The sequence below is a fragment of the Diceros bicornis genome, chromosome 31, assembly GCF_020826845.1.
Source record: "Diceros bicornis minor isolate mBicDic1 chromosome 31, mDicBic1.mat.cur, whole genome shotgun sequence".
In the NCBI taxonomy this organism is placed as follows: Eukaryota; Metazoa; Chordata; class Mammalia; order Perissodactyla; family Rhinocerotidae; genus Diceros; species Diceros bicornis.
In genome coordinates this window covers 4,033,791-4,048,760 of record NC_080770.1, presented here as the reverse complement: position 1 = coordinate 4,048,760, position 14,970 = coordinate 4,033,791, and the positions used below count along the sequence as shown (strand labels likewise).

The 14,970-nt window shown below is 53.0% G+C and overlaps 1 protein-coding gene across 1 annotated transcript; it reads left to right on the top strand.

Moving 5' to 3' along the window:
- Positions 1–4,489: 4,489 nt before the first annotated feature.
- On the top strand, positions 4,490–13,329 carry FADD (Fas associated via death domain). Its single transcript, XM_058526184.1, has 2 exons — positions 4,490–4,841; positions 7,889–13,329. The coding sequence occupies exons 1-2, from the start codon at positions 4,556–4,558 to the stop codon at positions 8,236–8,238; spliced, it is 636 nt and encodes a 211-aa protein (XP_058382167.1). The 5' UTR covers positions 4,490–4,555; the 3' UTR covers positions 8,239–13,329.
- The last annotated feature ends 1,641 nt before the right edge of the window (positions 13,330–14,970 follow it).

The window sequence follows — 14,970 nt, the reverse complement described above, 5'->3', positions numbered from 1 at the left end:
AGGGTGGAGCCCCCAAGAGGAGATTAGTGCCCTTGTGAGAGTCTCAAGAGAGCTGGCTATTCCTCGGTGCTCTCCGCTATGTGAGGGCACAGTGAGAAGGCAGCCCTCTGCAGTCTGGAACAGGCCCTCACCACAACCCGAGCACAGTGGCACCCTGATCTCGGACTTTCAGCCTCCAGAACTGTCAGAAACAAATTTCTGTTGTTTATAAGCCAGCTGTCTATGGTACTTTGTCATAGCAGCCCAAATGGACTACGACAAAAATAAGGGAATGCTACGAATAACTTTATGCTCATAAATTCTACAGCTTAGAAAAAATGCACCAATTCCTCAAAAACTACACAAACTATCAAAACTGAATCAAGAGGAACTAGACAATTCAAATAGCCCTAGAACCCTCCAAGAAATGGAATTCATAATTAAAAACTTCCCAAATAAGAAATCTCCAGGCCCAGAGAGTTTCACTGAAGAAGTCTGACAAATATCTAAAGAAGAATTAATGCCAAATTTTCACAATCTCTTCCAGAAAATAGAAGAGGAGGGACCACTTCTCAACTTATTTTATGAGGCTAGTACCACCAGAAATAGACAAAAAAAAAGTGCAAAAAAATAACTACACACCAATATCTCTTATGAAGTTAAATGCAAAAATCCACAACAAAATATTAGCAAACAAGTCCAACATATATAAAAATAATTGTATGCCATAACCAAGTGGGATTTATTCCAGGTATACAAGCCTGGTCCAACATGCAAAAATGAACCCATGTAATCCACCATATCAGCAAGCCAAACAAAAATTAATTGATGCAAAAAAAGCATTTGACAAAATTCAGCCCCCATTCATGATTTAAACAAAACAAACTCTCAGCAAGTTAGGAGCAAAGAAGCATTACTTAAACCTAATAAAGAGCATTTACAAAAAAAAAAAACAACAACAACACCCCGAAGCTAACATCACATTTCATGGGGAACGACCAAGATCAGGAACAAGCCAAGGATGTCTGTTCTCTGCTTATTCAACATAGCACTGGAAGTCGTTGCCAATGCAATAAAGCAAGGAAAAGAAATAAAAGGCATACAGATGGGACAGAAAAAAATAAATCTATCTCTGTTTGCAGATAACGTGATCGTCTACATAAAAAATCCCAAAGAATCTAAACAAAAACACTCCTGAACTAACAAATGAGTTCAGCAAGGTTACAGGACAAAAAAGTCAACACATAGAATCAATCACGTCTGTATACTAAACTAACCATGAACATGCAGAAATCAAAATTTAAAATGTGATGGCATTTAAAATCACTCCAGAGAAAATGAAATACTACATATGCACTTAACAAACCATGCTGAGATTTTTTAAATGCTGATAAAAGAAATTAAAGAGCTAAATAAACAGAGAGGCATACCATGTTTATAGATTGGAAGATTCAACATAGTAAAAATGCCAATTCTCCCCAAATTGACCCATACGTTTAATGCAATTCCTATCAAAAGCCCAGCAAGTTTTGTTTTTCACACAGGCAAGCTTATTTTTGAATTATATAGAAAGACACAGACCCTAGAATAGCTAAAACAGTCTTGATAAAGTAGCATCAAGTGGGAAGAATTACTCTGCCAAATTAAGGTTCACTATACAGTGACACATCAAGAACTGGTGGCATTGGTGGAGGGACAGAAACACAGATGAATGGAACAGAACACAGAGCCCAGAAATGGATCAAACACCCTCAGCGGATTTTTGACAAAGGTGCGAAATGGATCCAATGGGAGAAGGATAGCTTTGTCAACAAATGGTGTCGGAGCAAGTGGACACCTATAGGCAAAAAAAACCGAAACCTAAACCTTACACCTTATGTAAAAATTAACCCAAAACAGATTGTAGGCTTAAATGTAAAACTTTTAGGAAAAAATAAAGAGAAATCTTTGGGACCCGTGGTTAAGCAAAGAGATCTTAGACTTGATGACACAAGCACAAACCATAAAAGTAAAATTTGATAAATTGGACCTCATCAAAAGTTAAAACTGCTGCTTTGTGAAAGATCATATAAAGAAGATGAAAATACCAGCTACAGACTTCGAGGTAGAGGGTCAGACGGAGATAAAATTATGCAAACGGAGACTCAAATTAGCCATGACTTATATAAGATTCATTCACTCAAAATATTTTGTGAGCAGATATGAAGTGCTGGCCAGTGTTCTGGGTGTTTGGAGGCCCTGCCATCCAAGTGCTTACACTCTGGCAGGAGTTGACATGTGCAATTACCATCACAAACACCACCTACCTGTGGAACACTCCCAAATTCACAGCTCCCTCCCAGATCTCTGTCCCAAGCCGTTGTCCTATGCACCCCACTGTCCAGTCAATATCTCTTACAGGTCCTCCCCCAAACCCACCCTACCCGAACCTTCCCCAGGTCCATCAATGGACGGATGCTCCATCCTTCAAACCTTACAAGCATCCTTAATTCCTCTCATGTACGTACACCCCAAATCGAAACAAGGTTGCTCCCTTCTTATCCTTTCCACTGCACTCGGTCCAAGTACCCCCCATCTCTCATCAGGATTATTGTGGGGTTCCCTGGCTTCTACCCTAGCAGAGCAAGTCTTTAAAAATGTAACTCAGAGTTCATAGCAGCATTATTCATAATGGCCAAAAGGTGAAAACAATCAAAATGTCCATCAGCTGATGACTGCATAAACAAACAGTCTATCCATCTGATGGAATACTATTGACCCATGAAAAGGAATGAAGCACCAACACACGCTACAGCATGGAGGAACCTTGAAAACACGATGTTCAGTGAAAGAAACCAGGCGCAAATGCCTTATAGTGTATGGTTCCATTTACATGTAATGTCCAGAATAGTCAAATCCAAAGAGAAAGTAAATTAGTGGTTGCCAGGGGCTGAGAGGAGGAGGGGGGAAGGAAATGACTGCTAACAGGTACCAGGTTCCTACCTGGGGGGATGAAAATGTTCTAAAATTAGCTAACGGTGAAGGTTGCACAACCTTATGAATATACTAAAAACCACTGAATTGTACACCTTAAAAGAGTGAGTTATATAGAAGGTGAGTTCTGGCTCAATTAGATAGATATACAGTATCTATGTATTTTTAAGGTAACTCAGATGGCGTCACTCCTCCGCTCACACACTGCAGGGGCACTAAAGATGGGTCCTTACCCTGCCGGCCCCATGGCTTGGCAGTTAAGTGCGCGCGCTCCACTGCTGGCAGCCCGGGTTTGGATCCCGGGCGTGCACCGATGCACCTCTTCTCCGGCCATGCTGAGGCCGCGTCCCACATACAGCAACGGGAAGGATGTGCAGCTATGACATACAACTACCCACTGGGGCTTTGGGGGAAAAAAAAAAGGAGGAGGTTTGGCAATAGATGTTAGCTCAGAGCCGGTCTTCCTCAGCAAAAAGAGGAGGATTAGCATGGGTGTTAGCTCAGGGCAGATCTTCCTCACAAAAAAAAAAAAAAAAAAAAAAAGATGGGTCCTTACCCCGCCTCTGAGGCCCCTCCTAAGCCACCCCCTCCCCGCCCTGACCTCCCCCTGCCTCCCCACCCTGCTCCAGACCAGCTGGTGGCCCCCAGGACCTCGGCTTTCACCTGGGGGCTCTTGCTGTGCCCCCGCCCCCAGCACTCTTCCCCCCACACCCACACACCTGGCCCCTCACTCTCTGCACCTGCACCCGCACCTGGGGGCTCTTGCTGCGCCCCCGCCCCAGCACTCTTCCCCCCACACCCACACACCTGGCCCCTCACCCTCTGCACCTGCACCCACACCTGCACCCGCACCTGCACGGTGAGGCCCGCTCTGACCACCCCCACCCCCTGACCACCCCCACCCCCAAAACGGCGGCAGCCCCCGCCTCCACACTCCCCAGCCTCCCGCCCTTTGCCGCTCGCATTCACCCCGGCACCCTGCCCTTGCTTATCCGTATTGCGTAAGCTCGGGTACTGATGACGTAAGCTCCGGGCCCGCGTGGACCTTCCGGGCTTTGTTCCCGAATTTGTCCCAGCACCTCCTGCGTGGCACGCTGTAGGCGCTCGACAAACGCTAAAAAGCTTTCAAAAGCATAAATGACTATAACTTTAAAAATCAAATATTAATTAAACTTTAAAACCTAAATAAACCTCCGAAGTCTTTTCCGCGTACAGATGTCCAGGCAGCACGAAAGGACATGAATTTTCACAATGTAAAAATAAATTTGCTTTTATTATCGGCATCCGCAGCGCCGCAGTCCACACGAAAGCCAGGCCCGCCCTCCCAGTCCGCGGACCCCCAAAGACCCACGTCTCCCAACGAAGGAGGAGGTCCGCAGGGCGCAGGCGCAGAAGTCCTCGCCCGCTGTCTGGGGCGGCCCCTGGCGGCGGCAGCGCGCCACCCGGGCGGAAACGGCTACGGTCGGCCTCGGGGCGCATGCGCGGGTCCTGGAGTTCTCGCGAGACGTCGGGCGTACTGCCGCGCAGGGGATTTCCGGTGGTGGGGCCTGGTGCGGGGCGCTGGACCCGGGAGGCGCTGGGGCGCGGGGCGTAGCCCGCCGCTATGGACCCGTTCCTGGTGCTGCTGCACTCGGTGTCGGCCGGCCTGTCGAGCGGCGAGCTGACCGAGCTCAAGTTCCTGTGCCAGGGCCGCGTGGGCAAGAGGAAGCTGGAGCGCGTGCAGAGCGGCCTGGACCTCTTCTCCGTGCTGCTCGAGCAGAACGAGCTGGACCCCGAGCACACGGCGCTGCTGCGCGAGCTCCTCGCCTCCCTGCGGCGCCACGACCTGCTGCGCCGCCTGGACGACTACGAGGCGGGGGCGGCGGGCGGCGCCGCGCCGGAGGAGCAAGGTGGGCGGGGGACGGGGGTCGCGGACTAGGGTCTGGCGCCGGGGCTGGGGGCGGAGGACGGAGGGTGGGGGCCGAGCGGGCGGGGACTAGGGAAGGGGGCTGGGGACAGGGGACGGGGCCTGGGGAAGGGGACTGGGGAATGGGACGGGGAATGGGAGCGGGCGGAGAACTGGGAACGAGAACTAGGGAAGGGGGCTGGGGCCTGGGGACAGGGGATAGAGCCTGGGGAAGGGGGCTGGGGACAGGGCACGGGGCCTGGGGAAGGGGACTGGGCATAGGGGACGGGGCCTGGGGAAGGAGACTGGGGAATGGGACTGGGGGGCGAGCGGGCGGAGAACTGGGAACGAGAACTAGGGAAGGGGGCTGGGGACAGGGGAAGGGGCAGGGGAATGGGACTAGGGGGCGAGCAGGCGGAGAACTGGGAACGAGGACTAGGGAAGGGGGCTGGGGACAGGGGATAGAGCCTGGGGAAGGGGACTGGGAGCAGGGGACAGGGACTGGGGAATGGGAGTGGGGAAGGGGACTGGGGGGCGGGCGGGCGACTGAGGACAGGGACCAGGGATGGGGGCAGGGGACAGGGACTGGGAACGGGGACGGGGCTTGGGGCAGAGAATGGGGACAAGGCCTGGGGGAGGCAGGGCCAGTTTGCCCCGCAGTACTTGTTGCGAGTCTGCTGGCACCTAACCTTTACCGGGTTTGGTTGGCGTGAGTTTTCTCTAAACAGCCCTGGGTGAGGGTGACTTGCCCCCTTTGCAGATGGGAGAACCAAAACTCAGAAATGTTAGCTAGATTAACTAGATTGCAGAGCAGGGCTACCCACCCTCCAACCTCAGTATTTTCTCCACCACCCCACTCCCTCCAGGTAGGTGAGAAATTACTCTGGGTGGGTAGAAGTTGGTAGAGAGGGTGGGACAGAAGTTGAGTGAGCCTGTGCTGCAGCCTTCACTTCCCTTCTGCCTCTGGGAGTGTGCCGAGCTGGTGCCCATCGCCGCTGTCTGAGAATGATGATAGCTCTGACAGGGGCTTACAGTATGCCAGTTACTGTTCCAGCCACTTCACATATTTAATTTTCACAATAACCCATTAGTTAGATACCGTTACCTGCCATTGTTGTTGTTTTACGAGTGAGGGGACTGTGGCTGAGAGAGAGGTTAAGTGACTTGCCCAGGATGCACAGCCCATAACTAACCAGTTAGGGCTGAACGGAGGCAGTCTGGCCCCCGGCTGGGTGGTCTTAGCCACTACCCTGCCTCTCTGATGGAGTCCATTCTGTAGTAGTTTCCTACCCTGCTCGAAGGCACCTCCTCTCCCCATCCTGCTCTGTGGCTTGCAGAGGATTCCGGGAGTGAAAATGAGACCTGAGTACAGCAGGGTTCCTCAGCCATACTCCTCTGTTCTCAGAGTCTGAGGGAGGAGGGTTGGGGAGTGCTTTGGGGCCCCCCCTCACAGGCCTGGAGCTGTGGCCTGGAATTTGTCATTCAGTCACTGAACCGAAAAAGGATACCATGGGTATCACTCCATAGGGACTGGTGCTTATTGGTGGTAAACTGAGCAGCACAGCTCTGCCTGAAAGCAGTCAGATTCAGATCGTATATGTATACGTACACACACACAGTGCCAGACAAACAAAATGGGACTTAGAATAATTATGTTTTCAAGGCTACTCAATGGTGGGGAGAATGCCAGTATAATACATGTAAAAGGCAGTCCACAAGTTATAGGTGATAACATTTTCGATTTACATGTGTATGTCTGTGTATTTGTTTTCGTTCATGTAGTTACTATGTTGGAGGAAAGTACACCAGAAGGCCAACAGCAGGTGTGGCTGAGGTGATAAGGGTCAGTCTGTCTTAGTCTTTTACAGAAGGTGGTTTTTGCATGATGGTTAAGAGTGGACTTGGCAGGAGACTGTCAGGGTTTCACATCCTAGCTCTGCCATTGTCTAGCTGTGTGACGGCAGAAAAGTCACTTCCCTTTCGGTTTCGTCATCTGTACAAATGGTCAAAGTAACACGGGGCTGTCAGAGCTGGAGGAGTTGGCACACAGGCTGACAGCGTCTCCGGGGCCTGTACCTGGAGATGCAAATTTGCAGGAGCCACTCTCCAGCGTTTTGTCCTTCCCTCTCCTCTCCTTCCATTCCAGAAACAGCCTTTAATGGTCTGTAGTGCCCGGCTTGCTCGTCTCAGTAGTGGCTTTTCAGCAGATGAGGACGTGGTAGCCGGGGACCAAAAGACTGGTGATTGGTCACAGCAGCTGCCAAGATAAGAACTGGGGTGTGTATTAGTTTCCTAGGGCCGCCATACAAATGAGCACAAACTTGGTGGCTTAAAGCCACAGAAATTGGTCCTCTTACAGTTCTGGCGCCAGAAATCTGAAATGAAGGTGTCATGAGGGCCATACGCATTCCGGAGGCTGTAGGGGAGGGACCTTCCTGCCTCTTCCAGGGCTCCAGGCGTTCCTTGGCTTGTGGCCACATGGCTCCAATCTCTGCCTCTGTGTATGTCTTATAAAGACACTTGTCACTGGATTTAGGGCCCATCTGGATAATGCAGGATGATCTCCTCCTCTTGAGATCCTCAGCTTAATCACATCTGCAAAGACCCTTTTCCAAATGAGTTAACATTCACGGTTCCAGGGATTTGACGAGGACACATCTTTTTAGGGGTCACCATGTAGCCCGCTACGGGGTGGCATGGGAGAGCAGCCCCATTTCCTGCCTTCTGACCTTCCCAGCCCCTTCCCCAGTTCCGCCTGTCCTAAGCAGGGAGCCCGAGGACAGCCCACCCTGGCCATCAAGCCTTCAGCAGGCCCCACCTCTTGGGTGGTGTTTTTGGGTGGGGTTGGCTTGGACAGGATTGGAGGCCACTCTTGGGCTTCCTGTAACCTTCCCCGGCCCCTCTGCTGCTGGGTGACTTCAGCCTCTGCAAGAGGACCTCTGGTGTCCCAGCACTTGGGACAGCCCCCAGAAGCCCGTCAGAGCGTGGGGTTACGGGTCTCCTACAGGACTCCCAAACCTCGGTTAAGCCGTTTGTTCTGTCCCTCTGCAGACCTGCAGGCAGCCTTTGACCTCATATGTGATAACGTGGGGAAGGACTGGAAGAGACTGGCTCGTCAGCTGAAAGTGTCAGACGCCAAGATTGATGCCATCGAGGAGAGGTATCCCCGGAACCTGACGGAACAGGTGAGGGAGTCGCTGCGAGTCTGGAAGAACACCAGCCGGGGCGACGCGGCCGTGTCCCACCTGGTGGGGGCGCTCCGGGCCTGCCGGCTGAACCTGGTGGCCGACTACATCCAGGAGGAGCAGCAGGCCCGGGCCCTCCGGGACCAGGAGAGTGCTGGAAGCTCTGTGTCCCTAATGTCATGGGACTCAGACAGGCCCGCCTCGGGAGCCTCCTGACGACCCAGCGGCTCTTCTCCAGGGACCCAGGGCGTCTGCGCCTGTGGACTTGGCTTCCTCCACCGGACTGACTGAGTGCCTTCCACGGGTGGTGTTGTGAAGACCTAACGGTGAGCCAGGCTGAGAGGCCCGGCGCCCGCAGCGCCGCAGGCTGCCTGCCTTGTGAGTCCAAGCAGCGTTTACCCAGCGCTTACTCTGTGCCAGGCGGGGCTGTGGGCACTGTACAGACGCATCCCTGGACCCCTCATGATCGCCCTGCAGGGGAGATTCTCTTGTCCCCATTAAACTGTTCCCACAGGAGGAAGTTTAGAACCACGTCCAGCACATAGAAGGAATCTGTATGAGTTACGGTTGTCACCGTGCTTGTTCTACAGGTGCGGAGGTGAGCACAGAGTCAGGAGCTGGAGGAAGGTCCGTAGTGATGGGAGAGCTGGGGTTGGAACCAGCACCGTCCTCCAGAGCCCACGCTTGTCACCAGCAGGTCGTTCTGCTGCCCCCGCAGTTGGCCCCAGGCTCTGAGGCCTCCAGTGTAGACTGAACCGGGGCAGGCGGGGCGGGGGTGAGAGGCACCCTGACCGGGGCACCCGTGCTCCAGCTCGTGGCCCTTGGCTGGGTGGAGGCTCCTCGGAGGCCGCAGAGTAGGGCAGTCAGGTGTTTGAGGACACGCTGAGGCCCTCAGACGTGACTGGGGCTCAGTCACCACTCTACACGTGTGAGTGCTTAGAAGTGTCCTGATTCCTGTGATGCCACTGTTGGTCACTATTTTGTGTTAAAATCACTATCTTTCTGATAACAGAACTGGCAAGGGAGCTGGATGCTGTAATTTTAAAAAGTAATCTTTCTTCCTGCTTCTAAGGTAATCCTGTTAAAGCAAGTGCTTTTACAGTGGAATCCCACATATTACAAAGAACTTTCCATTCCTATAGATTATTTCATTTCACATAGTCTCAGAAGTCCCCTCGCAGCCGATTTCAGGATCCCTGGCAGCTTTTCATGGGCTCAGCCTATGAACATGGTGACTGGATCTCATGACAGCTCCACAGACCACTAAGGAGGGGAGTGGTCACCCTTAGCAAGCTTTGGTTCCCCAGAGGGCAGCTTCCACCCACTCTGGGCCCTGCGTACCTCCAAGAGGCCTCCGAGAGCCAAGTGGCCGTCCCTTGTCCCAGTCTTCCAACTGTGACCTTGGGAAAGCCGCATGTGATGTCATGCCGTGCTGCCTTGCCCTTGGGTTGCTGAGATCCTAGCAGCACTGTCCCCAGAAAGCTGTGGGCCCGACCTCTGAGCACCCCACACACACCTTCAGCACATGCTCACTGACACTGGGCACTGTGCCAGGAGCTGGGACCATAGCAGTAAACAAGACAGAAGTGGCCCTGCCCTGTTGACCCTGCAAGCCTGGCCGGGAGCCCAAGTGTTGGCCAGTTCATCACAAGTGTGGGGTGCTGCCAGGTAGCTGAGCGGTGTCGGTCCCTCACGGGTGTGTGACCTTGTGTTAGACAGTCTGCTTTCCCTGCCTGCACTGGCGCCTGCCTCTTCAAGCCTCAGGTCAGGGCTGGTTCTGTGCACGACAGACATCATCCCCATCGATAAATGAGAGTGGCTGGGCTAATAGGTAGCTTTGGGAAGTAGGTTTTCTGGAAAACGTGCATGTTTCTTGAACAGAGGCAGGTTTCAGAGGGTCTACCACTCCCTCCTGGTCTAGGGCATAAACTACTGAAACGTGGACATGCTGAACATCCTGACATCCGCCCCACGTCCTCCTCACCTGGAAGGAACCCAGACTCTCCGTCACACTGGGGGTTCTGATAGAGGGTTTGACGACACGGGATTCCCAAGCACCACGAAGGGCTTGGTCCCCAGCTCTGCCGCTGGCTAACTCCTGTGGCCCTGCAGAGACCGTGCGGTGAGGGAGGAGGAGCCACCTTGCCCCATCTGCTGTGTGACCTGATCGTACCCAGCACGAGGCAGAAGAGGAGGTGCTGGGTGAGCAAGTCCTCTCTGGCCGGCGCTCGGAGTGTGTGCTGCGGGAAAGCTGTAGAGCAGGGTGACATGGGGTGAACTTGCACCAGACACTGCCCCTTGGAGATGGGGGCTCAGAGCCAGAGAGAAGCCTCCGTGGATTCATCCAGGCCCCGGCCACCATCGCTGGCCCTGTGCCAGCACTGGGGCTCGGCTGAGCAGGCCGAGCAGCCTGCCCTCAGGAAGCACAGAATTGGCCCGACATTGTAAAACAGAAGGAAAAAGCATAATAAAAGTATGCACGCAGTGTAAGGAGAAAGCTTTACATGGGCGCTCAAAGTGGGAAAAGACAGCAAGTGCCTGAGAGCGATGATTTTCTGGATGATAGCATTATTTATACTTTCTGTATTGCCTACGTTTTCTGTCGTGTCTGTTCTCATTGCCCACCAGATACAGTAATAGGTGTATCGTGGGCTGTTCAGTGGGGAGCGTGTCCAAGGAGCAGTGGAGCTTGTGGGCTTTCCAGTCTGACCTGGGTTCTAATCCTGGCTCCGCCCCTTGGTGGCTCCATGACCCTAAAAGGGGGCCATCAGATAAAAAGTGCTTCCCCAAATCTGTGCGACCTGCCTCTCAGGGGCCTTAAAAATGGGCAGTGACATGTCACCCAGAGCCTGGGGGTCTGTCGAAAGGCTGTTCTGTTCTTCGGGGTCTCCCTGCACTGGAGCCTGGCGTTTGGCCTCTAGGCCTGAGATGTCGCTTTCTCCCTCACCTCTGAACCCTGCTTCAAGGCAGAAGATGTTCTGGATCTTTTTATAACCTCTCCTGGGACAGATCGGATTGACATCTAAGCAAGTGTGACCTTTGGGATGGAGTCCATTACACCCAACCTAGGCAGGGAGCTGCTACAATTTTTGGACAAGGAGTTCTCATGGCAACTTTACAAAAAAAACCATCCACGTTCCTCTATATTTTTTTTGCAGTCATGTGAAATTTATATTTCTGATGAAGGTGCACACAATTCCCGTGGTTTGCTTGAAAGCTGAAGTTGAGAGCCACATTTTGCTCTTAATCCTTTTTCCCTTGAGAAAGAGAGGGAAGGAAAGGTCCAAATGTATGTGCTTTGTGGGGGATTTCAGGCCAATGAAGGGGAGTTTGATCAAGCGTTTCCTGCAGCAGAGGGTCGGCTCCCTCAGCCTCTGGCCCCTGCACAGTGCCCAGCTTCAGCCCCCTCTGGGCTCTTCCCGTGGGGGCAGGGGCCCTCGTCCATCCTCTTCCCTCCTCGCTTGCTCCCTCCTCATCCGCCGCATCTTCCTCCCCGGCGCCCCAGGCCACTCCCCTGAACTGCACTTGCACAAGTCACAGGTTGCCCAATCTGTTGGACGCTTTGTTCTGTCTTGCTCAACCCCGAGGGAGTCGGACGCTTCTCTTCACCATTCTCCCGTGAAATTTTCTTCTGGTTTTCCTCCTTCCTCTCTGGCCACTCCACTTCAGCCTCCTTCACACCCACTCCTAGCACCCGTCCACCACGCTCACTCTGAACCCCCAAGGGAGCACAGGCCCTTGGTTTCACCCATCCCAGGTCCCTGGTGCCCCCACGTCTTTCTCTGAGGCCCCCCAGACCCATGTGGTGAGCCACCTAGGGGCAGCTTTTTTGCCATGCAAGGGAGCATATTCATGGGTTTTGGGGATTAGGACATGGGCACCTGGGGAGGTGGGCGTTATTCTGCCCACCACACACCTCAACTAAGCATCTCCCAGCACTCTGTGCCCAGTTCCAGGCCCACACCACAGTCCGCCCAGACCCGGGCCCATCCTTGGGCTCCCCTGTGTATGACAGCACCAGATCTGGATGACCTCACAAGGCTCCTTTCTACCCCTCTCCTCCTGCCCGCCTGCCCCAGCAGAGCCCCACCGCTCCTCTGGGGACAGCCCCGCCTCTGCTCCTCCCTGCCCCTTCCACCCCCACCCGCAGCCAGAAACACAAATCGAGTCACACTACAGACCCCCACTGTATTCCCAGAAACCACAAGCGCTCTCCGCGTATTGTTGGGTTTTGTCTTTTTATTTCCATGGTAGCTGTTCTGAGTCATCTTGCTGACTGCTTTCTAACCACAGGATTCCTGTGTGCATTGTGTTTGGAACTAGATAGGCAGGCATGACTTGGGGTTGCGTGTGCTCGTGGGAAGATGGCCAGTCACCCTTCATCTGCTGATACAGAGGAAAACCTCTCTTACAGGGGACATTTGCAAGCAAAATCCATTTTCATCAAAGGAGCCCTCAGTTTCTTAAGTCATTAACTAAGTTGAGACACTGTGGCAAGAGTCACACGTGTATACCAACCACATCAGTTGTCACCAAGAAACAGGCCGATTTAGGGCATGAATGGGGTCGTCATCGAGGAAAAGCCACATGACGTAGAGGAAGCCATCCTGGTGGGGCTTGACTAGAGAAGCATAGTGGGCCAGTGAGTACCCCAGACTCCCGGCAGTGCTGTGCAGGCTTCCCCACTTCCCAAACCCGCCTGATGAGGGTCTGTAGACACGAGGCGGCTACTTTTTTTCAGCAAAACATGTTGTTTCATGAGACAGAGCTATCGGAGGAGGTGACATAGTTCTGGAGATGCATGGTGGTGATGGTTGCACAGCATTGTGAATGCACTCAGTGGCACTTAAAAATGGCTAAAAGGGCCAGCCCAGTGGCGTAGTGGTTAAGTTCACGCGCTCTGCTTCGGCAGCCTGGGGTTCACAGGTTCAGATCCCAGGCACGAACCTGCACCACTCGTCCACCGTGCTGTGACGGTGACCCACATACAGAATGGAGGATGACTGGCAGCGGATGTTAGCTCAGGGCAGATCTTCCCCCACCCCCCCAAAAAAAAATGGCTGAAAGGGTAAGTTTTATGTTATGTATATTTTACCACAATTAAAGAATCATACCTCATGTTAAATTAACCATGCATTTAATTATGTTGTGAATTTAAATTCTATCTGTTTTGCAGGCTTTTCTCTCCCTAGTTTGTCATTTTACTGGCATTTTATAGTTTACGAGAGCCAGAGGCATAAGCTTATGTCTGGCCTTAGATTTGTATTTATTGAAGTAACATTATTATAAATAAAACCTTGCTCCTCACTGGGAGTCTGGATCCCTGTTACTCCTTCCCAGAGGGGTTTCTGGCCGGAGAAGCCCAGCTCCGAGGGTCCCCAGGCCCCTCAAGACCAATCCTAATCCGCAGCGTCATGATGCACAGGAGGGGTGCCAGCCCTGTGCAACTTGTTCCCTGAACACCCACCCCCAGGGTCTGCCCCAGCTGTTTTCTCTATCCTGCACCCCAGTCCCTGCTGGCCCAAGGCCCAGCTCAGATGGCCGGTCTGATGGCAGCCTTTCCCCGAGCCCCCACTACCCGCAGGAGGCCCCTTCCTGGCCCTGGTCCTCCCTGCACCAGCCTCAGCTCCCTGAGGGCTGCAACCTGTGGATTCCTCTTTGCTGCCGCTTCCAGTACTGTCCTCAGCTGTGCGAGTGAGGGCTTACTGTGTGTGCGCTGAGCGGATAAATAAGCCGCAAGAATAAAAGGCCAGGCCCAGGTGTCCCACGGGGCCTCAGTTCCCTGCAGGCAAGGAACTGAGATTCCCCAGTGCGCTTGCTTTAGGCTGAGCCAGAGGGGCGCTCAGGCTCTGAGATGTCCAGCATGGGTGGGAGCGGGCAGGCCGGCGGCATCCCCATGGGGGCCAGGCTGCCACTCTGTCACCAATGCCCGGTGCCCCCAGCCAGCGTGTCCCATGGTGACCGAGACCTGGGATTTGCCCTTCATGCCACCTAGTCTCAGAGAGGTCCAGCCAGGGACCCCAGGGAGGCGCCGCCACTCCCTGAATCACTGCAGGCCACCCAAAATGTCCCCGTCCCCAGGCAGGCTCAATGCCACGTGCACAAGAACACACACCTCTGCACTCTGGGCACTCTGAGCTGTATGCTCCATCCGTCCATTCATGCATACATTCATCCATCCATCCGTGCATCCATTCATTCATCCATACATACATAACATTCATTCATCCATGCATTCATTCATCCATCCATCCATCCATGCATTCATCCATCCATCCATCCATCCATGCATTCATCCATCCATCCATCCATCCATGCATTCATCCATCCATCCATGCATTCATTCATCCATCCATCCATGCATTCATTCAGTAGGTTCTTAGCAAAGAGCTAAGGGCTCAGACTGGGGCTGCCCCCTTCACCTCCGTCTAGCTGGTTGAGTTGACCCCATGGTGGAGCCCCACCTCCAAACCTCCCTTTCTCGCCTGGTAGGACGCTCCCTCTCCTGGGGTTGCTTGGAGGTTCAATGAGATAAGTTGTGGTGAGTGTCTAGGAGTGACTGGCACATAGTAAAGTTCACTATCTGTCATTATTTTAGTTTTTCCTGAGTGAGTGCATGTTTTAAAACGACTTGGCTTTACACCAGCTCGGCTGGGTAAAAAGACTCTGGGATCACGTGTTCATTCCTGGAGGTCTTTGGAGGCATCCATCACATGATGCCTGGGGAACCAGCCCCAGTGCCCTCACTGAGGAGCGCGTGACCCAGGCCTGGCCACCCAGTCCTATCAGGATTTTTATATGACAATGAGAAAAGAGAACCCTCTGTCCCCTGGCCCCACTGATGTCTGTACCCCAGACCCTAAACTAAAGACTACAGAAAATACGAATAAATGTACATAGACTGACAAGACTAGGAGACTAACCCATCTTTCTCAGCACAGAGCAAAA

Excerpts from the sequence above, each read along its gene's own strand:
- FADD (XM_058526184.1), top strand. The coding sequence starts at position 4,556 with ATGGACCCGTTCCTGGTGCTGCTGCACTCGGTGTCGGCCGGCCTGTCG. Across the intron at positions 4,842-7,888 it reads CGCCGCGCCGGAGGAGCAAG|ACCTGCAGGCAGCCTTTGAC; the intron begins GTGGGCGGGGGA and ends GTCCCTCTGCAG.